The following is a 22,616-nucleotide window of genomic DNA, read 5'->3' on the forward strand; positions in this document are numbered from 1 at the left end:
CGGGTGGGCCAGGATCATTTTTTGCAAAGGGTTGTTGACGGCTTGCTCAACGCAGTGCAGTCACGGTAGGGAGAGCGGTTGGATGGAGCCGCGCCGCCGGGATTCCCCGCCACTGCGAGGGAAAGCCAACTTCTGGGGGCAGTTTTCCGCCGCTTGACGTTCAATATATCGGGAGTCGCTGCTATTTTCGTTCGATTTAACCGGAACTTTTGCTATATATACTCATTGTAACTATACCTTGTCGAGAAATTGTTCGATATATAGGATAATTCTATCTAAACGTGTTCGATATAGTCGGGTTCGACTGTGTCAGGAGGGAGTTTATGTCCACCAGCTATGCAGCACAGCATCACAGTTGCGCGCTGCTTCTCGTAGCCTGCAGGGCGCACCTTCACTTCCTTGGCACCCTTTTCATTCACGGTGTACGCCACTGGCATATCAAAATACACAGCTGTCTGGTCGGCGTTGCCGAGTTGCCCAAGGTTGTAGCCTGCCGCTTCTCTCTTACGCAGCACGTAGCGCTGAAAAGCTATCAGCTTTTCTTCAAAATCGCTTGGCAGATTCTGGGTGATTGAAGTGCAACGTCGGAGGCTGAAGCCGAAGCGCTTCATGAATTTGTGAAGCCAGCCCCGGCTGGCTTTGAAATCCTTTGGCATTGGGCCTCGCTCCCTCGAAAGTGCCCTAGCTTTCGCTTGGAGCACTTCTGTTGTCACTGGAAGGGCAGCTGCTCTCTGCGTCCAAACAAAGTCGGCCAAAGCTGTCTCCACTTCGTGGTGACGGCCTTTCTTTGGTCCGCTAAACGCGATCCTCGTTGCGGCGCACACAAAAAGCTGCTGTTGTCCCCTCCAACGACGGACGTTTTTCTTGTCGACGCCGAAGTCCCGCCCGGCTTGAAAGTTCGACGATGCCTCTGCAGCTATCGCAACTTTTCGCTTGAAAGCGGCACTGTAGTGGCATCTCCTGCTTGGTGCAATTGTGATAACACCACGCTGCACACCAATACGGTTGGCTACTGGCAGGACTAGTAGCGGCTGCAATACTGACTTTTCTAGGTGGAGCTAGCTATGCACCATATTTAGCAGTTTGAATGAAAAACTAGCGTGTTTTTTAAGATCTTGAATCTAAGCCGTACCTAGAGCTTGGAATATGATTTATTTGAAAAAACTATCGGCCTAGATTCGAATAAATACGGTAATTCTGTAGAGAACAGAGCAGTTAACCAACACCTCTCTAGCAGTAGTATAAGTGGACACATGGTGGGCCTGCCAGCTCTGCCAGTTTGTGTTTGGCAACGGACATGCCTTGTGCGTTGTTGCTTTTGTTCCACACTCCGACCAGCAACCTTCAACCATCAACCACGGACCACAGAAGCAGGCTAAAGAGCCCAAGAAAGCTATGCATTGGCTTTTGAAGCACAAAGAAAACGACCTGTTATGCTGCACTCATAATTCAACACTCCTAGCCATTTAAAAAAATATATTTATCTTCTCAAGGTTGGCAGGTCTGCTGTACATAACTGTAGCTTTCATGGACTGCTCTCTAGTCCGCAGGCCATAACCCATCCTTGTGTTTGCAGGCGTGACGGCCCCAACTATGGCATGGGCGCAGCCAACGCATCCCCACAGGCTGCAGGACCCCACCAGGGCTCTGTGCTGATGGTGTATGGGCTCAACTCTGAGAAGATGAATGCTGAAAAGCTTTTCAACCTGCTGTGCCTCTACGGGAATGTTGTCAGAGTGAGTGCTCTTGTGTCTAATGTGCTATCCAATGCTAAGAGCCACCCATTTGAGCAGAATTGCACCAGTGGCAAACGGTGCAGGCATTGGGAGACGAACCTGGAAACATGAGTTCACTTCATTTACCGTCTGTACTGTTTGTCTTGTCACTGTAAGCCAGCAGTCAAAATTCTTGTAATGTTCCAAGACTATCTTGCTTTTATGCTGGTCTTTGTTATCGTTTGTGCTGTGCAACACTGGCAGTGTCTCCTCCTGTGTCAAACTGTGGGCACGGTGCAGTGACAGTAATTTGGGGACAAAATGTAGGCTTCAAATGTGCATGGGTAGAGGAGCTTCCTAACTTACAACATACTGACAAATATCCTGTGGTCTCAGGTGTTTATATGTGCTGGAAAGCACTACCTAGGTTCATTTGTTAGTGTGGTGCACGTAGACTCCGGTTCTCCTTTTGCACTAGGAGGATTCAGGGAACCAGGGCGGGTTTCTTCTGGTGCCTTACGATATAGGGGGGGGTCTTGGAACAAGGTGACTTCTCTAATGCAACATTGAAACTTTAAGGGGATATGCGTACCTTTAAATATATATATATATAAATTGTAGTGGGTAACATGCATGTGGCGCTGTGCGAACTGCCACCGCTGCGGCGCGAGACCCGAGCTCGGGCTGCCGATGCGAACGGCTAGGACTCGCGATCAAGAGCTACTTGCGATCCCTCATACGAGCTGCAATAAACCCCCTTTCAATATATATATTGGTTAGAACGTTATGGTGTAGCAGATCTACCTATTGATTTTAAAATGGGAACCTTATACTGTAGAATCTCATTAATTCGAACATGCTTAATTGGGACTTACGGTTTATTCGAACTGATGCCATGGTCTTGTCAGAGTTATGTGTATTCCAATGGGCATAAATGCCCGGTAATTCGAACGTGCAAGCATTTGCGACAGTTAATTAGAACATACCACACTCCAACAATGCTCTCAGCAGCGCACCAAATTACACAGCGGCGCCTCTGACCAGCATTGCTCTGACCTTGCCATAGAGGAAAGGCTTAAGAGAAACCCCTCGACGCCGCGCGCGCTTGGAAAGAAGAAACATGGTGAAATTTTTACTTTCTCTTAAATGCCAAGGTTGCCGTTTCTGCGTCGCACCGTAATACACCAGCCACACTAGCGGCAAAACGCACGCCGCGGGAGGCATTGGCACTTGCGTCTGGTTTCTGTATGACAAGACAGACCCTGAATAAAAGGACGTGAAGGCGATGCCGCAACGGAAGGGAGCACACCAACATGATTATTATCCGCAGCAATGACTTCGTCGTCTCGACAATACATGACTCACTTTGAGAACGCAGGACGAATAAGGTAAACACACTGCCTGTCTGTCAGCAGACGAAGGAGAAAACGCGCGAGCGTGCAGAGGGAAGAAGTAGCAGAGGCCCAGCCCTGGCCTGGGTAACTTCACTGCTTCGGTGGCAGTAGGTGGCAGAGATAATTGGCGCCATCCAGCAAGCTGGCGGGAAAGCGAATCGGCTTCCTTCCCACCCTTCCTCGCTCATCTTCAACGGTCTCCGCGCGCGCCCACATCTGCGCCGGTGCCGCCGACGTTACCGGCCCAGTGCCAGCTTAGCTTGCTCCTTGAAGTTCCATTTTCTGCCGTTATTGGGGAAGCGAGCATTGGCCGGCGTGGGCAGTTTTGTGGTCTTCGCTTGCTGTGGCGTTTGTGCATCGTGCTATGGTACACGAATACTTCAAAGACAAGTCCTCCTTGTAATTCGAACAAATATTTGGGCCCCTTCGAGTTCTAATTATCAAGATTCGACAGTATTAGTGTACATCGCACAGCTGATTTTTGGTAGAAACTTCATAAGCTCCTTAGTAACAATGACATTTTCAGAAAATTTACTGCGATTTCTTAGTTCCTTTAAACTCGTATCTTCCCCAACTTGGGCAGTTCTGTCTTCCACCAGCTTGAGTGCGTACACATTTTGCACATGATCCCAAAAAGCGGCTAGTTATGGGCGTTACATTACACCAACTGAATGCCACCTTGGCAGCTCCAGCAGTGTGGCGAAAGTTTCAGTGAAGCCAGTTGATGACCTTCTGTTTGTTTTGTTTTCCTCTCCTTTTCCAGATAAAGTTCCTGAAGAGCAAGGACGGCTGCGCTATGGTCCAGATGGGTGACCCCTTGGCTGTGGAGCGGGCTGTCGGACACCTGAACAATGCACAGTTCTTTGACAGCAAGATGCAGCTTGGCTACTCCAAGCAGGCTTTCCTCAACGATGTGCAGCTGCCTTTTGAGCTGCCAGATGGCACGCCTTCCTTCAAGGACTTCATGGGAAACCGCAACAACCGCTTCACCAATCCAGAGGCAGCATCCAAGAACCGCATTCAGCCACCCTCGCGCGTCCTCCACTTTTTCAACACACCTTTCGGCATCACTGAGGACGACCTCAAGAAGGTATACATGAAGGTGTAGTACCATATTTACTCGCATAATGAACCCACTTTTCTTCCTGAAAAGTGCTTGATTTTGGGGGAGGGTTCATTGCGCGGGAGGAGAAAAATGTTTTGGCAGATATTTTGCCAGATAGTAGCTGCAGGCTAGTCTCCCACAGACCCAGATGCCATTTCAAAATCTGTCAGTCTAACCTGTGTGGGTTATCTAGAAACCAGTCGCCAATAGCTCAACCTTAAGGACATAGCGCCAAGCTTTCTGCGATGGTTTGAGGCCTGCTATGACGTTGGCCAGCGACAAACATGAAACAGAGCAGTGCCTGCCCCACAAACTTGCCATGGCTGTCGTAGTTTCAAAACCCTCAACAGGTAGCGAACGACTCTGAACCCAACAGTGGAAAGGGGCCTGCTCTGTGCCAGCAATGACTACGCACGGTGCAGACACGCTGAGTCGCAGGCGAGTCACACAAACTTAGCACTTTTCTCTGCAAACAAAAACAGTTATTTCTCAGTCAAGTGAAGGGGTGGCCTCATTACATGAGTGGGTTCATTATGTGAGGAAATACGGTAATTTTGCTTGTTGATCTTGCAAAAGTAAAGAAACTCTTGGAAAGTGCATTTGTGTACATCTTCCTATCACACACACATTTAATGCGACTGCAAATCCAGCTGCTCCAACTTGCCCTCAGTTAGGTCTCATTGCTTTGGTTTAGCTTTGCTTTTGTTTTATTTAGCTGTTTATAAGCTCCTTCGTGAGTCATTTTAAATAAGTGAGATTTAGGTTGTGCAAAACCCAGTTGATACATTCCTCATTGTTCTCTCAGCTGTTATGTCACATTTTCCCAGTCCTGATCTAAAGCCCTTTAGCTACTGTGTATTATGCTCCCATTTGATATGTCACCGTTTTTTTAATGTTTCCGCTTCCTGCTTTGCATTTGAATGCAGCGGTCACGTAAACTTAGTGCTGCAGAGGCAAATGTGGAAATCCTGAGAGCCGTGTGGTTGTAGTTTTTGCTAGTTCTCTCAAGTCGGCTTTGCCGCAATACAGTCGTGTTATGCAGTGAAGCACCAATACTAAGAGGGGAAAGGGCCACTGTCACAGAACAGTGTACATGGTGTTGTCTGCATGCATGTGCAGACAGTTGTGCACGTGTGTGCAGAACAGTCTTGCCACCAAACTTGCCAAGTTTGGTCTGCGACTCTTTTAGAATACAGCATGGTTTATTTTTACTGATAATAAATTGTAGCTAGACCCTTGTAGGCAACCTGAAAATCTGTGACTTCGTGGCTAGCCAGTGCTGGAACATTTGTCTTTTGTTGCGTTTTTTCAAGCTTACATAGTGTATTCGCACAGTAAGAGAGGCTTTCTTGGCATTGTAGACGGGGAATGTATTAATATAGCTGAAATTATTTTCAAAGTTCATGCAAGAAATATATTTTGTTTGCTTGGTGAACTTCCAGGTTCACTTCACTGAAGTTTCGTGTTTCTTTCCTCTTTTCTGAGCATGGGGAAGTCTTTAGTATTAGAAGTGTTTTTCTAAAGCATTCACATTTAATTCAATTTGAAATTCTCTCATTTTGAGCACCCATAATGAGATTTCATTTTCTTGCAGCTGTTCGAGGACTTGGGCTGCCCTGTGCCAGCAACGATCAAGATGTTCACATCGAAGAGTAAGTCTGGTTTTTTTTTTCGTCTTTCACGCTTCTCCTGCCTAGCAGAAGCTGTGGTCATACGTGTTTAAGGGGGGACGTGGTGATTAAATGTTATCATTACTTATTTATGAACCAAACTTGATAAAAATTGGCATGCTTATTTAGTTGCTTCTCCTGATTCTAAAAATGTAGTTATTCTTTCTGTAGGTTCATTATTTCGTTAATAATTAAGAAAACAATGTCTTTTGTTCTTACTACAATAGACAAATAACTGCTGCACAAAAATAGACAAATTTCATATGGACCAATAGCAGAAAGCACAAGCTTCCCAACATAGGAAGAACTTTTATGATTGGATCAATATTTCTTACTTTATGGTGCACTGAACTCCATTGTTTTTAACATGGCCATGCATTAGTCACACAAAAGACAAATTTAAAAAACTGTAAACAATGAAACTTGAAAAACTGCTTCCTATGTTGGGTTCTCCAAACATGTACCTTCATGCTACAAAAGAAAATTAATATTATATTTATGATAGCTAAGGATATGTCACAGTAAATGTCTTGCTGGGTGTGCAAAATTAGTATTTCAAGAAAATCAAGAAAACAAATAAATCTCACATTTAATTGTGAAGAGTCACAAATGTGTGCACATACACATTCCCAAAACATTAGTAGGCTCCTGGGGCATAGTCAAGTTTGGGCATTAGTACCTCTGTGGAGCTTTTTTAATAAGCACTGCACATTTTATGCCAATGCACGCTTGTGTTCAGGTGCAGCTAATCGGCGCCGGTCTTCTTCCTCCATGCGCTGCATACACTTTTGGCCTGGGTTCATCGAGAGTTCTTGCAAAATGCTTGCCGAGGTTCTTCTGCAGCCAGCATTGAATTTCATTACTGCCAACGCGCGAAGTACCTAGCCGCGCAGTCCGAGGTGCCGACGCGCGAAATTCCTAGCCGCGGGCTCGAGGAGTCGACACTCGATGCGCTTATTCGCGCTGTCGGCACCGATGCTCGAAATGCTTAGGTGAGGGTCCGAGAAGTTCGCATGCGATGTGCATGGTCACCGAGTCGGAGACTCCCTATGCGCGAAATGTTTAGCCGCGTGCCCGAGGATTGCGTGTGCGATGTGCTTCATCACGAATTCCGAAACACCGAGTGCTAAAAGGCCTAGCCGCATGTCCGAGGATTCCGCGCGTGAATCTTGGTCGCGAAGTCCGTGTCGCTGATGCTCGGAATGCTTAGCCGCGTGTCTGAAACGTGCACAAGCGTAGGGATTGGCCACGCTGCTGCGATGTCCGCGTAGCGCCCGTTTTGACACATCGAAATTACGGCTAGTGGAGACATCCAGACTTGCGAGGTGCAAAGAACCGAGCAGACAACGCGAGCGCCGGGCCAATGGTGAACCGCGCTGGAGTCACGTGGCGGGCGCGGCCAATCGCAGACTCCGGCACCACCTTCAATCATTTGCTTTTTGTGTGCTTATTTCTGTATGGAGGAGATCGCTGAAGTGGCAAATTTGAAGACTGAGAAATGCGCTTTCCATTGAGACCAAGATGGCGGAGCTCGGTCGCGCCATTCCAGAGATATTGCAGCTTGAAAAATGCTGTTCTTTCTTGATTTACGCAAGATTTTTCGCCACCTTGGCTGATAAAAGGAATTTTTTAGAGCACTTCTAAGTGGTTTACAGTGATAATATTTGGATATCAGATAGAAAAAGGGTTATAGAAACTGAAAATGTGATTTTCGAAAAATCTATTTTCTTTTGGCAATTTTTCGCAATGCGAAAGCCGTGTCCCCCTTTAACTGATGTGGCAGTCAATATCCTGGATGTTTCTCACCTGACCTTGCTCTTGCCTTGCAGCGGAACGCAGCAGTTCAGGCCTGATGGAGTTTGAGACAGTGTCTGAAGCCATCGAAGCATTAATCATGTCCAACCACACTCCAATCAACAACCCCAGTAAGTATAGGTGGTTATTTTATGCCAATGACAGAATTAGAAATGTGCAGGGCATTTTGTAAATTTGGTATTATCGGTCCCAGAAGTCTTCAACAAGCACCAAATGAATGCACATCCCTAGTTGTAGCCGAATACAAAAGTTGTGTTCTACAGTCGCCGACTGTTTATTCGGACCTCACGGGGACTGCGGAAATGTCCGAATAAACAGGGGTCCGAAAAAGCAGATTAAGAAAAAAAAATTAAATCCTTTATTTCCACACACTTACTCGGGCTCGACAGTAGGCTTGAAGAAATCGTGAAATCGCCGTTGCACGCTGTTCCGTTTACGCGCAATCAGATAAGCCTGAATCTCGGAGAGGGTCGTACGGTCACTATAGGCGGCTGAAAGCACAGTAACTGCTTGTACACGCTCCGCATGCGACGGCAGCGTAGCACATGGAGCGTCATCTTCCCACTCAAGAGTCATCGTCCTGCGGTGCAGCAGAAAACCTGGGTCGCTATCTTGTACACGTTCGAAAAGCCGACGTTCGATTTCGCCTCACGCTATCGGACTAGATTGGCCTAGGCCGCGACATCGGCGCAGCCTGGACAATTGCATGAGGCGAAATCGAACGTCTGTTTTTCGAACGTGTACAAGATAGCGGCCCTGACGAATGATCTTGCCGTCGTCGAGTTCTGCGCGTGTCAGTACAGCAGTGTTGGCACCTGTGAAACTGTCAAATGAGACTGTCTTCGGAGTCGCAATGCAACCACTGCGCAGGTCTCGGCAGAATATTTTCTGCATCAGTAGGGAGCACATCGGAAGGCGATAAATCTTAGGCCTCCCGGCACCCGCTTGCTGGCATTCCCCAGCGCAGTCTGCGCGGGCACTGTCGGCGCCATTAGAGATTTGAGGCGATGTTTCCGTATGCTGCGTTGGATCACCGAAACCTCGACACAGCACACAAAGCAAACACCACCGTGCTGACACCAGTCACACAAACGAAAAACGTGGCCTACTCGCGGCGTCGTGCGTGAAGAAACAAATCAGCTGCTGGATTGTCTTGACATGGCTTACTAAGCTGAAACCGGAACTGCTGCAGAGCCACTCTACCGAACCAGGCAGAAACGATGATGATGAGCGGGATTTCCAGTAACGCCACTTCATGGGGCAGCAAGGAAGCTCCGTTCAAAACAAAAATGGCATTCAGCAAGTCTAACTATGCACTGGTCAGAGTCGGTGCATGGTGCTCTCGACCGAGTTGGCTCAACGAGTGTCCGAAAAATCAGATGAGAGGTTGCAAGGTGTTTGAACTTTCGGCAGTTGTTATACATTAAGGTCTATGGGGAGAATGGCGGTGCCGCGAAGTTGACCGAATAATCAGGCATGTCCGAATTTTTGGAGTCCGGAAAATCAGTCAGCGACTGTATATGGTACCATGGAACACATCAAGGGCATCAAAACAAAAATGGCCGCGTCCATTGAGAGCATTGGTTGAAGCAGGAGCAGTGATCTGCTTTCTACGTTCTAAGTGACCCAATGCCAAAGAGGTGCATGCCAAGCTGGTGGCAGCGTAAGGTCACAGTTCCCAGCTTTTGACCCTGTTGTTGAGTGCCAAAGACAATTTCAACGCGGTTGAACAAGCCTGGACAACAAGCGGAGTGGTCGACCACTGCTCAATAGTCAACCACAAATTGATGAACATATGTGCAGATTCTAGTGGTCGCTGACAGGCAGGTAATTGTTGAATTAATAGTGCAACAGGTTAACATGAGTGCGCACTCAGATTAAACTGTCACCTGAGTGTCATTGCCAAATCTCTCTTCCATCACGTTAATGATACGAAAACCCCTCGTAGTCGAGGTCATTCTTGCAAATGTTCTGTTGTGAATCAAAGCACTGGCTACTGTGTCTTGGAACAATATGTCCAGCTGCTGACGATGTTGGTCATGGCACACTGCTGCAGCTTTTTTCTTTACTGCTTCTTCATGGGGTAATGAAAAAGGTGCAGTTGTGTGATCAGCGCTCGGGATTTTCCTGTTTTCATCATCGTGACATGGGTTACCGTTTATGGGTAACCCAGAAACGGATTTATGGGTTAGTGACAATCAATATATGGTGGGCAAGTTTAGAATTACAGTGGAACACCCCGTTCATACGTTTTTCACCGGACAGGGAAAAAAAACTTAACAGCCGGGAAAACGCAACAGTGAGGAAAGCTCCGAAAATGAATGAAAAAAGTGCAGCTTCAACTATAGACAATTTATTTCCACAGAGTGCGCTTAGGACTTTAAAAAGTCCAGAATGGTTGCTTGCCGTTTCTTTCGCTTGCTAGAAATCACCACACGTTTCTCAATAACCTGGAAGGCCGCATTGCTGTCAGCGTCACTGTGAGGTGCGGCGTACCTGCGGAGGAGGTCCAGAGCCGCGACGGCTTCTCCTAAGCTAGGATTTGGCAACTCCCCGGCATCATGCGGCTCGTGCTCCTCCTCGTCACCGCGCCACGGCAATAGCAACGAACGAAGGAATATCCGCGGGAAATTTTGCCCTCTTTGGCGTAATCATGCTAACATGCTAACGATTGTTTAGTATTGCTGCGGAGCGCGCGCGTCCGAGCAGCCCAGTTGAACGCAGCGCGGCGTGGTTTCGCGAGAAATGTAAACAAGGGAGGAGAGCTGGCCCGATAGGCGGAGCAACGCCATGAGCAACGCCAACGTCCGGCTTCACTTTAGCTTCACAAAGAGTGACGTCAGGGCCTCTCATAGGTTTCCACAGAGGAATGGTTTCCTTCCTCCGTGAGTCGACCCATCCAACAACCATGCGGTGACCATAATCACAGTGATGATAGTGAGAGCATTTTTCAAGAATGGCCACCTAATGGCGGCCTCTCGAACTGGCTTGCGGCTTCTTGCAGCCAGTTCCATAGCCAAGCCCGGCCAAAATTCGTCAAAAGCCAGAATGGTGGCTGGAGCGCGTTGCCTGCTTTAGAACCCAGGCGGGTTCGGGATGCTAAGTTGCGACGTATCATGCGGGAACGTTTTCACCGCTACTACGTAACAGCGGGCTTCCTTATACATTGGATCCTATGGAAGCTATGCGGGGACCGGACGAAAACGACGTAGCAGCCGGGAAAACGCAGCAGTGAGGAACGTAACAGTGGGGTTCTACTGTATTGTCAATAGTTGATAGTACTAGGTGTCCGCTTCATGGTGGTTTCGGGTTGTTTTTTTAGAATGCTTGCAGCTGTTTAGCGCATGCTCTGAAATCTATGTGCGTCGAAGCAGTGCAGTGGGTGCATTCTTTTTTGCATTCTATTCCGCCGAATCCTGGCAAACAGCATCTGTCATGGCAATGCAAATTGTACAGTGCCAAAAGCAAAAAACGGTGACTATGGGTGACAGTGTCAAACGTGCAGTGCTGCTACCCACAGGCCTGAGTGTTTAAGCTTTTCCACGCAGAAATGAATATGACTTGCAGTTGTGTTTCTGAACTGAAAAGTGCTTCTTTATATTGTAAATAAAACATTTACTTGCATTTTTGCAGTTTTAGTTACTTCCTGTAGGGTACTATATAACTGCCAGGACAACGGGAGCTTGCATATTGCACAGACTGTAGAAAAATAATCTGTACAGCGGGGGCCATATGGCATGTCGTGTTTGACGGCCGGTTGGTTAACGTGAGCACTTGGTTAGCCATGTTTTATGTCATTGTTTCATGTCCTTGTCGACAGCCTGAACATGTTCGTGCACCATTTCTCTTCTGTCCATTGCAGACGGCAAGTTCCCTTACATTCTTAAGCTGTGTTTCTCGTCGTCCGGGCCAAGGTACTGAATCCGGCCGGCCACTGCAGCTTCGAAGCGCCCTTGTCTGCCGTCTTCGCAGCTGGGGATTTGACATCGTCACAATTGCTTCTTCTTCAACACGAGAGACAACACGGGGGGAAGGGCAGCGGAAGACACTTTGAACAAGATGATTTAACAAAAATATATATATATATACAGAAGAGGGAAAAAAAAAACACCACACACTCCAAGAACTTTCCACCAGTTACCGCCACCACCATCACCACAATAAACACAGCCAGTAAAGACAAGACACAAGTTGCAAATTTACAACTACTACACTTCATTCTTCACATGTGTATAAAACAGGCAAAACAAAGTGTGTGCAAACAAGTAACAAAAAAAAGTGAAGCTAAAGTAACTCAATTTTGATGCAAGAATTATGTTCACAGTTTGGTTTTTGTCATTCTTGAACCGGCTTTGCAAAAGTACTTCTGCAAGTTCAATAGAAAAATATTTTTTATTCGATAAAAAGAAAGTTGCAGTCTACTCCTACTGTGGCCATAGTTACAGGCATGACACATGGTTAGCATGATTGTGCAACTAAAGCATAAGAGGCCAGAGACTCCAACCAACAACACCACCAGACCTTACGTGTGCTCTGGCCATGGTCACTGGGGGCCGCACTTAAGACAGCTGATGCATTGCTAGATCTTGCAAGAAATATGCGAGGGGCTTGCAGAATGCTTTTCACAAGATGTTGCAATTGGTGGCTGTTGACTTGCAGGAGCCTTTGCAAAACCTGTTTCGGAACACTTCTTAACCAAGCTGTGAAAACTGTGGGCAAGACACACTACCTACCTTGTTTGTATATCTGATTGTACAGAATGCTTGAGTTGAGTAGGACAGCAAATAGGGCTTGTTACTGAAGTGTCCGGGGTCTATGAAAAATCACGAGTACTCTCTTCACTGTTGTACACCTACATATTCAGTTCCTTTTTTGTTTCCCCTCTTGCACTTGCATTGTGGCTCTTGGGGGCAAGAAGTTCGTTGTTGATAAAAGTTTGCCTAGACTGGTATTTCATGCTCAACACGATAGAGAAGCGCCATTTTATGGTCCATTTTGTCTGACGAAATGCAATTTAATTTCATTGGTCAATCTCTCTAAAATGGATTTGGCAATTCATGTCAGCAGACTACATAAAATTCCCAGGCGATGTTGCTAGACCCAGCAACTTCTTTACAGAGATGCTTTTGCAGTAATGCCATAACTGGTGAGTGAAAGGGGCAAAGGGAAAAGCTAACTTAATGAAATACTGCTGGAGTTAAACTGAGTGCGGCATCGAGTTGGCAAGTGATGTGCGTTGTTGTAGGTGTGGCTGGAATGCAGAGAGCTTTTTTGTTTCCCCTGTCCCATTGAGCAGACAGTGTTCACTTGTTGCTTTAGAGTAGCAAACATTGGAGGGCCCCAAATGACCCCCACACTTCAAACCGCTCAAGCTTGTTATGAAGAAAGTATATATAGTATAGAAAGCCAGCAGCATGCCACTTCTGAACGTTCCATTCCAACACCTCTGCTGAGAGTACAACCAAACTTCAGGCATGCCTACTGTTGAGTTTGTGTGATTAGGTTCGCAGGCTGAAACTTTCCACTTCCTTATTCTGCATAGATTAGTTTTTGCCGTCTAATGATGCCGGAAGGGCACTTTGTGCTGTTTCTTTGCTCTGGGACGCAGGTATTAATGGCATCTTTCGCTCATCTGTTCAGAGCTGGCAACATGATGTTTTTAATAAAGAAAAACTGCAGTAGGCACCGTCTGTCTTAGGAGGGCAAAAAAACTATTCTGCATTGAGTTCTCTTAGGACACTCAATGCGGCAACGTTTTTTTTAACCGCCTTAGGAAAAAACAGATTGGCCATTCTCTTTCCAGTTATGTGGTGAAAAAAAAAGTTTCTTGTTTAGGCATCGCCACCAGACTGCAAAATTCCTGAATAATACAGCAGGCTCACTTTCAGTGACCATGCCACAGAAATGCGGGTGCATATTTGTCCGTTGTGGAAGCTCGCGGATTTCAATCATCTTTGATTTCAGTTGTCATTGAAAGGGACTGTGCGACTTGCCTGTGCCCTAAACAGGTTGGTACCGTGAGGTTGTCACTTCTACCTGCATCCTTGAGCTATGCACCACTCGGTAGAGGAGTTTTGAGTTTGACCAGAAGCAGCCAAATATCATCAGTGCGTAGTTTTTTGACATTGTGTCGCATTAGTCATCCGCGGGCCTTCTCATTTTTTAGCTCTGCTGGTGTCCTCTTCCTCCCACTGTGTTGTCCTCGTTGATCGTGGCATTCGCGTCTTTTGAGAGAGTTGCACTCTTGTACCCCACCCCTTACCTTTTCCACATGTTTTACCTTGTGTGTCCCATGGCTTCCAAAGAGAATAATAGTGTGTCACCTTGTGAGTACTGCACCACCTTCATTTTTGTGTCAACGGGTGCATGTACGGGAGCATTGAAATCATTTTCCCCTTTTCTCTCTCTCTTTTTTTTTTTTTTTTTAATTTTGTAGCTGTTGTGTGTGTGTGCGTGTGTGCATTTGCGCATCACTTGTTTCTTGTTACATAAGTGGCCTTTTCTCGTTCAAAGTAAGAAGAAAATGTCTTTTCTTTATTTTATTTTTGTCAGGGTCGCAGGTTATTTTTTTTCTTTGTCATCGAAGAACAAGCAATTTCCCTTTTTCACTCTGTTATATGTGCATGTGCATCAGTGTTACTATGCTAAATGTATCTGGTGGTCTCTACTGAATAAAAAGAAATGTGACGATTAAAAGTGCCTCTTTCGTTGTCTTTCGCATCATTCAGGCACGGTGAGTGAAATCGACAGCAGAGAGAAAGCTTTTGAGCAGTTCCTGAGACTCCTGTGCTATGAACGCACACCTGCATGAACAGACTAAACTTTTTCTTTTTTCTAGAGTGTTCGGAAATATTCTCCCCTTCAGGCGAGAATTATGCATTGTCTATAAATGGTGTCAAATTTACGCACCTTTATTTCAACGCGTGTTATGCTCCACTGCAATAAAGACAAATTGATAGGTTGGTACTTTGTGCATATTCTAATGAGTCTATCTCGGTGAGTACTTTAATTATTTTATTGTGCAGTCAATAACTCTGTTTCTGCATAAAATGTATTGAATTGTGTGCTTGAAGTTATGCACAATTCAATTACTGACCATGCATTATGACAGCATAAAAGTTACTTTTATCTAGATTGCTACCAGAATGCATCGTGTCGAACGTGCTAGTACCTTCAACAAAGCTAATGTGTGTAGTAGTAAGGAACACATGTGAAGGCACATTGAGCATGCATGATGTTCAATTCACTTGAAGCTCAATGTCTACTGCTTTTTCTTGCCCACTACTAGACTGAACTGACAAGAACAAGTTGCATCCACGAATGTGAATACTAGGGCTTCCAATGAATACAGGAAGCCTTAGTGTAATTAAGGAAATGCTGTGGCATTAGTTTTTATGGTTAATTACTGGCTTTGCACACACACTTCGGATATCTATTGGGGCCACTTCGGATACATGGTCATTTGTGATTGCAATCTTGTGAGATCAGAGCATGAATCGCAATTGCAGGCCAACATCTGCACCCTCTACCGCAGTATTGTGAAAGCACTAAAAACAAAAAGTGAAGTAGCTCGTCAAGAAATGTTTCAAAAACCTTTTTATCCACAATAGTAAGCTGTACAATTGAAATTTAATTCGTAGCCAATGCATTATGCAGTTGTGGGAGTTGCAGATGATCAGCAGGAAACTTGATCCAGGTGTTAGATCATGCAGCAGTGAGCATTGTTCATTGCGATCGGAAGTGTATGTACGACACCTGTTTAAGGTGGTGTGCATATCCCTCATAATAGATTTCGAATCAAATCAAGACGGGAAAATATCGAACGGAACTGCGGTCCAGGCGATGGTAAAAGAGCACAGGCCTTTTCGTTGTAGAGTTCGCTGCTTCACACGCATTGCATGGCTTAATCTTTAGGTTTAGTCGAAGCAATGTGGCACGCTTCCAACGATTGGAATTGTTGAAACTCCGCGGGACAAGTAAATGCTTTATTGGAAGTTGTTGCAAACTGAAGGTGACGCCGAGGGAGCGTCAGTCAAGAACTTCAGTGAGGTCCCGAGGAGTTTTAAGCCGTTAGAGATCCCATGCGGGGAGCTCCTCGGGCCGAAACCGTAGGCGACGCCCAAGTCAAGACGGGGACGTGGTGACGCTCCGCCAGTTCTTGGGCCCTCTGGATGGCCTTGAGCTGGAGTTTGAGGTCCGGGCTTTTGAGGGCTTCTTCCCATTTGGGCTCACTGGAGAGAGGGCCCTTTGGTAATGCGGTACATTGCCATAGCATGTGCGAGAGTGAGCAATAGAGTTCTTGGCAGTCTGGGCAATTTGCCGGGATGTCTGAGTTATTGGCCTCGAGCACCACCACTGGAAAAGCTGGCGCCACCGTCGGCGTGACGTGCTATTAGGGATCACGTGTACATAGCGTCCGCGTCGGCTGCTTCGGGAGCGCCGAAGCCAGCTGAAAACGAGAGTTTAAATTCCCTCGTACGCTGCGGTCCTCACGTAGTGGCGAGATTCTCCCGCTTCGAGTGTCTCCTTTACAACGCTTGAAAGCACCACAATAGGTAGAGGCTGCCTTTGAAGGCACGAAACATGGTAGGCTACTGCTTGGTGCCGCAGTGCCGGACGTACGCAATGGAGCCCGGTGTCAACCTTATTCACTCGTAGCCGCAGGGCAAGAAGCTGCGTGAAGCTTGGCTCGCGAAACATAAAACCGGCAAACAGCCATCGGCTACAACTCGTGGTATGCAGCAAGCACAGACGCGAGGAAGGTTTCTGCTACGGCGCCGGATCTGTGATGTTCAGAAAACGCGCACTGAGACGCTCGCCTGAGTCCGCTGCCCGACTAATGTCATGACGGTTTGGTCTATGAACTTGTCGATGCTATAGATACTGGCAAGTTCACTGGAGTGGAAAGGGAGCGGTAAGAAGCACATTTAAAAAAAATCATGGCATATGGTCATGTTTTTGTTATGAATTAATGCACTGGATTACAAAAAAGGAGCAGCGGGGAATCGCACGCTGAGAACACCGATAAACATACAGTGCGACGCAACTCGAGAAATACTATTGAAACGTCCAAGAATTTAGAAGAGGGAAAACAAGATTGAATCGTCGCGACGGCACATCACAGTCCCCGTCGAAGTCTCTACAATGAAATTATTTTTGAACAACTCTGATAGCGCCCACGCAACAATGGTTGCTTGTATACTGTCAAATGCTCATATTCTGCGGTCTAAAGCTCATGGCACTGTGCGAAAACGCGCACGCGGCGAAAGCGAAACAGTGCGCGGACAAGCATGCAGACGCGCAGTCGGTCGCTGCAAATCTGTGCGATCACTGCATTGAGGCTTCATTCTATTACGCTCCATTCAGTTATACAAACACTATAAGAACATATTTTACATAGTTTTCTCTCAGCGTTTACCTACCTTTCACGCAAGAAGCCGGTTCGGGAGACTCCATCGCGGCAACCGCGTGCAGTGGCGTTCACTGTACGTATTCGGTAAAGAGATAGCGTCTGTAAACGATTGTGTGCTTTCAGTTTGCCCATGATTATTATTTAGACAGTAACAAACTTCTCTCGTTTCGAAAGTACTTACAGAAATGTCCGGGAGAGCTCGTGCGTGATGTTTTCAGTGAGCGCTGACAGCAAAACCTATGAGGAGCGCGCCACGTGATCCCTCATACTACGCCAGCCACGCGCTTCCGGTAGATGGCGACTCCGTAACTCCTCGCCGCCAATAGTGACTCAGTAGGTCTCGTGACGGATACGAGTCCGTTTGTAGCATTCGAAACGCGGCCGCCTGCGCGCAATCGAGTTTGGAGTGCGGTAGCGGGTATTTCATTCTGCCTTTTCGTTAGTGTGAGGTGATTTCGTTATAAGTGAGTAGCAGGTCATTAAACTGAATGTCCAGCCCCTCGGAGGCCGTGGGACCATCGCGGCAGGCAAGTTCTCGCGCACGGTCGTGGGCCGTTTCATTGAGGTTTGGTTTTCGCGGGTGAATGTCTTTCCCCGTGTGAGCAGGGAACCTGGAGAGGCATCGTTTGCTCTCCTTTGAGCTCGCTAGTAGTATGTGCGCTACTTCTTTACGTACGTTGCTGCTTTCGTAGGCCTGAATTGTGGCACGCGAGTCCGTGAGGACATGGCTAAATGTGGGGTCTGCCATGACGATGGCTACGGCTATCTGTTCTGCTTTAGCACTGGCAGTCGTTTTAACCAAAGCGGATGATCGTAAGGTTCAGTTACCGTCCACGACTGCTATCGCGAAAGTGGATGTGTTGCCGTACTGGGCCGCGTCCACAAATGCGGTGGCTTCACAATCCGCGTCAGTGCGGTCGAGAATCGCATGGGCGCGGGCCCGGTGCCTGCCCACGTTGTGTTGTGGGTGGACATTTCTGGGAAATGGTGAGACTTTGTAGTTAATCTCTAATTTCGCTCGGTAGGGTAATCGCGTGCTCGAGATGGGGAGATATTAGCTTCGTTTAGGATTAGTCCACCGGCTTTGGACGAGGATTGACTTCGTCACTGTTGTTGTGCATGCCTAGCTGGTCAACCTTTGCTGAACTTGCTCTTTGTGGAATGCCCAAGACTTGTTTGATGCTCTTGCGAATGAGTGTGTTTAGTTTCGTCTTTTCTATTTTCGTCCAGTTGTGGGCAGAGGCGACGTAATTAATGTGGCTCATAAGGAATGCGTGGTATACGCGCAAAAGGTTATCCTCGCAGAGACCCTTCCTGCGCTCCGAGACTCTGTGGATGAGTCTGATCATGTTTTCGGTTTTGGCGGTTAAATGTTTGATCGTGTGTCCATGGCATCCAGTGGCTTCGATTAGGAGCCCAAGAATGCTTATTTGGTCGACTCACGGTATCTGTTCTCCGTCTCTTGTGTGTAGTGCGATCGGAAGCTCGTCTAGAGGTGTTAGGTAGTGGACTCCTTGGCAAGACTTGCGAAATAGTAAGAGTTCAGATTTCTTGGAGGATAGTTTCATTCCTGTGTCTAGTAGATAGTCTTCCGTGGCATCTAGGGCAGACTGTAATGCCTGCTCCATGTCTGCCATGGAGCTTCCCGGGCTCCAAATGGTGATGTCATCTGCGTATAAATCGCAGTTTACGTTCGGGATGTCTCATAGTTTGTGTGCGAGTCCCTTCATCACTATGCTAAATAGTACGTAATGAAGAGATGACCGAGTTTACGTTCGGGATGTCTCGTAGTATGTCTGCGAGTCCCTTCATCACTATGTTAAGTAGTACGTAATGGAGAGATGACTGAGCCTTGAGGTGTTCAGACAGAGCCCAGCGTGTAAGGGTCCGACTTAAGTTCTAAGACACGCAGGCGGGCTTCTCTGTCGTTTAGGCAGGAGCGTACGTACTCCTGAAATCTCTGGCCGAGGCCGAGGCCTGCCACAAACTCCAGTACGAAGTGGTGCGAGACGGTATCGAATGCTTTCGTGAGATTGAGGGCGAGGATGCCTCAAACGTCTCTTGTTTTAACATCGAAGATCTGTCTCTTTAGGAGTAACATGACATCTTGAGTGGATAGGTGGGGTCGAAATTCTACCATGTTGTATGGGAGGAGTTCGTGTTCCTCAATGCAGCGTGACACTCGGTTGTGAATGACGTGCTCCGCTACTTTACCCATGCATGAAGTAAGAGAGATGGGTCGTAAATGGTCCAGGTTAAGGGGTTTGCCGGGTTTGGGAATGAGGACCACCATGGCAGTGCGCCATTGCATTGGTACCTCTCCTGTTTCCCACACGTGGTTGACGTCTTTCGTGAGTAATGTAATGGATTGGTCGTCTAAGTTACGTAACATTCGGTTGGTTACCCCGTCGGGTCCTGAGGTCGACCTGCTATTTAGGTTGTGTAGCGCCTCTTGGACTTCTGCTTCTGTGAAGGCAGCGTCTAGTTTGGGAGTAGATTCGCACTTTATGCTCGGGTAATTGTTGGGGTGAGCGTCGCCTAATGGAAGGTATCGTTTGGCAAGTTCTTCCACAAAAGACTCCTCCGTTCCCCCTTTCTCTTTATGCGAGTGTAGAAGTCTGTCTAGCGCGTGGCTTTGATTATCCTTCGTTTGGCTGTTGTCTAACGTGCGTTTCAGGAGGTTCCACTACCTCCGGTCCGCATGCGGCTGTCGACCGCCAAACAGAGTTCGTGCCATTGGAGTCTTGTCAGTTCCATACAGTATTGGTCGATGTCTTGGTTGAGGATCGCGATGCATTTGCGCAGGCGTCTGTTTAGACGTTGCTTTCTCCATCGCGCAAGTATCGAGGCCTTGGCCTCGAGTAAGTGTGCGAGGTGAGGGTCAACCCTTGGGACCTCCAGTTCCGTTTGTATGGTTTTCGTGGCTCTAGTTACGTCACCTTTTATCGCAGAGAGGAGTTCCGCGAAGGAGTCGTACACGTTCGTGTCTTCCGTAACTTACGGAAGGTATCCAGTCTGTGAGGGTGAAAGACCGGGGTGGGGCGGTCATGTTTGGTATTTCTGTGCGTATGACGAAGTGATCGCTGCCCAGGTTCACTTGCGTGTTTGTCCATGTGTAGTTTGCTGCATTTCGGAGTAACGCGAAGTCCGGCGTAGTATCGCGTCGACGTACCCAATCTGGTTGGGAACCTGTGGTCCGTCACCAGGGTGAGGGACAGGTCGTCTATTGCGCGCGAGAGGTTGTTGCCGCTATGCTTGATTGTCGGGACCTGCGATAATGAGCGGTGAGTTTCGTGTCAATGATGTGACTTTAGTAAGGATCGCGTGGAAGGATTGTTTGTAGTGCGCGGGGAGCTGTAGACGTTTAGTACAAAAATGTTTTGTGTACAAAATGTTTTAAGAGTCGGTTAGGTACAAGCTCGATTAGGATCGCCTCGATGCGACTGTTTTTCAGTAGGGCGCCATGAACGATGCGCGCGAATTTTCTATTAGCGAGCGGGGCGATGCCTCTCCTGGCGTCCCCTCCTTTTTGGGAGATGGGGCTGTACCCTGCGAGCGTGAGGGTTTCGCATAGAGTTTCTTGTAATAGTATTACGTGCAGCTTTTTGGGTTGAATTTTGAGGTACTGTTGCAGCGAGGATTTGTGTTTCGCGTAGCTAGCGCAATTCCACTGCCAAATTTCTAAGGTATCCCATGTCGTGTTAGCCATGATGGTTTTGCCGGGGATTTATTGGTGGTGAAGGGCGCGTCGTCGTGTCCATCTGTTGTGGCTGACTAGCTTTGTTTTTAATTTTTATGGCGACTTTGTTTTCGACCACCTCTACACGGTTTGCTAGGGTACGAATAGTTTCTAGGTTCTCTCGCGTGAGGCGCAGAATTTCGCCTGGGTGTCTTGCGGTGCGTGACACTCTTCTTCCGTCTCTGGGAGCGGAGGGGGTTTGCGTTTGGCTGTGCTTACTTTTACATTTGTGTCTTGGAGTGGTGCTTGTTTGGGAGCTTTAAGGCTTTGAATCTGCTGTTTCGCGTCATTAAGCTGCTCTGTAAGCACTTGTATGGTGGCTCGGAGACCCGCTATTTCCTGTCGTAGGGCTGTTACTATCTCGCTCTCATGCTCGGGCAATGAAGACCGCGTTACCTGTCTGGTAGATGAGGCATCCCGTTGCTGCTGCTGGTGTTGTTTCCCTCGTACTCGGTCGGCCCACGTCAGTTCTGTGTGGCCGGATGTAGGGCACCCCCTGGAGCGGGAGCGGCTGCTGCGGAGGGCGCTGCGGCGCTCGTGTGTCGGCGTGACCGAGCGACTCCTTGTGGTCGCTACGGAAATTCCCGAGGTGGCGCTCGAGTCGCTGTGACTGGCGCCGCTCGGTCCTCGGGAGCGGCTGCGGCCGCGTTGGTTGCGTCTGCGGCGCCGTCTCTGTCGCACGATGTAAGGGACTTGAAACTTGCGTTTGCAGTCCTTGTCTGCGGTTGGGTGTGGTCCGCCGCACATGGTGCAGTGAGGAGTACACTGGTGATCTGGTGGCGTTTTGAGGCCACACTTCCGGCACCACGTGGTGCTGGGGTTAAGGCATACATGCATCCGCGCGGTGACCGATGTTGCCACAGTTGTAGCAAACTTCCATGTGTCTGCGAAAGAGCGTGCATCGAACAATGCTTGCTCTGCAGTAGATGCAACTTGGTACTTGCATTCCTTGGAAAAGGATTGTCACGGCTGTGGTGTTCTTTATTCTCTTCACCTCCAAGGCATTGGGGTTGCATTTCGTGACGATCAGTTCTCGGAGTTGGCAGTCGGTGAGCTCGAGGTCAATGCCTCGGACTACGCCTTAGCAGGTGTTTTCGGGTGGGGCCGGGTATACTGCGATCCGATACGTGGTATCTTTCATGCGAATCTGTTGCACAGTGGCGTAGGCTCTTGCACTACGTTCGCTGGGGGTGCAGATGATGAAGATATTCGGAGTTACGTTGGGGTAGATGAAGTCTTCCGTGAGTACTGAGGAGCCAGGGCTTCCGCCATTGCGAGGGCTTGCTCAACCTGCACTGGTGTGGATTTGGCCACGTTGAGGCCATCTCGGGGTCTCGCGACGATACGGAACGTGTCCCTCGGTAGCTGAGGGAGTCTCAAGGTAGCGACGAGGCGCTGGTATGCGCTGTTCGGCCCGGCGGTGCGATCGCCGTCCCTTCGTCTGCCACGTGTACTTGACGAACTTGGTCCTTGAGGTTGACTGGCCTTGCCCTTGCGGGGTTTGCGGTTATATGCCGCGATCCAGCCCGGGTCATTCGCGTCTTCCGGCGATATCGTCTCACCAGTGACGATTTCCATGGCGGTAATGAGTGACTTGCGGTGTTAGGCCTGCCCTCCTTTGCACGCCGAGGTTGAAAATTCAAACGCAGAAAGTGTTGTGAAAGAGTACGTCCACCCACCGAAATAAATCTGGTATCCCCGGAATCCGGCCACACGTTTTCACAGGACAAGAAAAAACTCGGATCCAACAAACATGTTGGCATCTA

At 48.0% G+C, this 22,616-nt stretch overlaps 1 protein-coding gene across 4 annotated transcripts in view; it reads left to right on the top strand.

Annotated features, from left to right (window-relative positions):
• The window catches only part of sm (heterogeneous nuclear ribonucleoprotein L), a 171,494-nt gene extending 157,099 nt beyond the window's left edge, over nt 1-14,395 (top strand). For 3 of the 4 annotated variants that reach the window (XM_075699938.1, XM_075699940.1, XM_075699941.1), the window contains 5 exons: nt 1,577-1,736; nt 3,873-4,211; nt 5,809-5,866; nt 7,714-7,809; nt 11,562-14,395. In XM_075699938.1, the coding sequence (XP_075556053.1) occupies nt 1,577-1,736; nt 3,873-4,211; nt 5,809-5,866; nt 7,714-7,809; nt 11,562-11,620 (712 nt within the window). In that variant the 3' untranslated portion in view covers nt 11,621-14,395. The remainder of the gene's footprint in view (nt 1-1,576; nt 1,737-3,872; nt 4,212-5,808; nt 5,867-7,713; nt 7,810-11,561) is intronic. The other variant, XM_075699939.1, reaches the window with a different exon arrangement.
• Nucleotides 14,396-22,616: the final 8,221 nt, after the last annotated feature.

The sequence above is a fragment of the Dermacentor variabilis genome, chromosome 7 (assembly GCF_050947875.1).
Source record: "Dermacentor variabilis isolate Ectoservices chromosome 7, ASM5094787v1, whole genome shotgun sequence".
NCBI lineage: Eukaryota > Metazoa > Arthropoda > Arachnida > Ixodida > Ixodidae > Dermacentor > Dermacentor variabilis.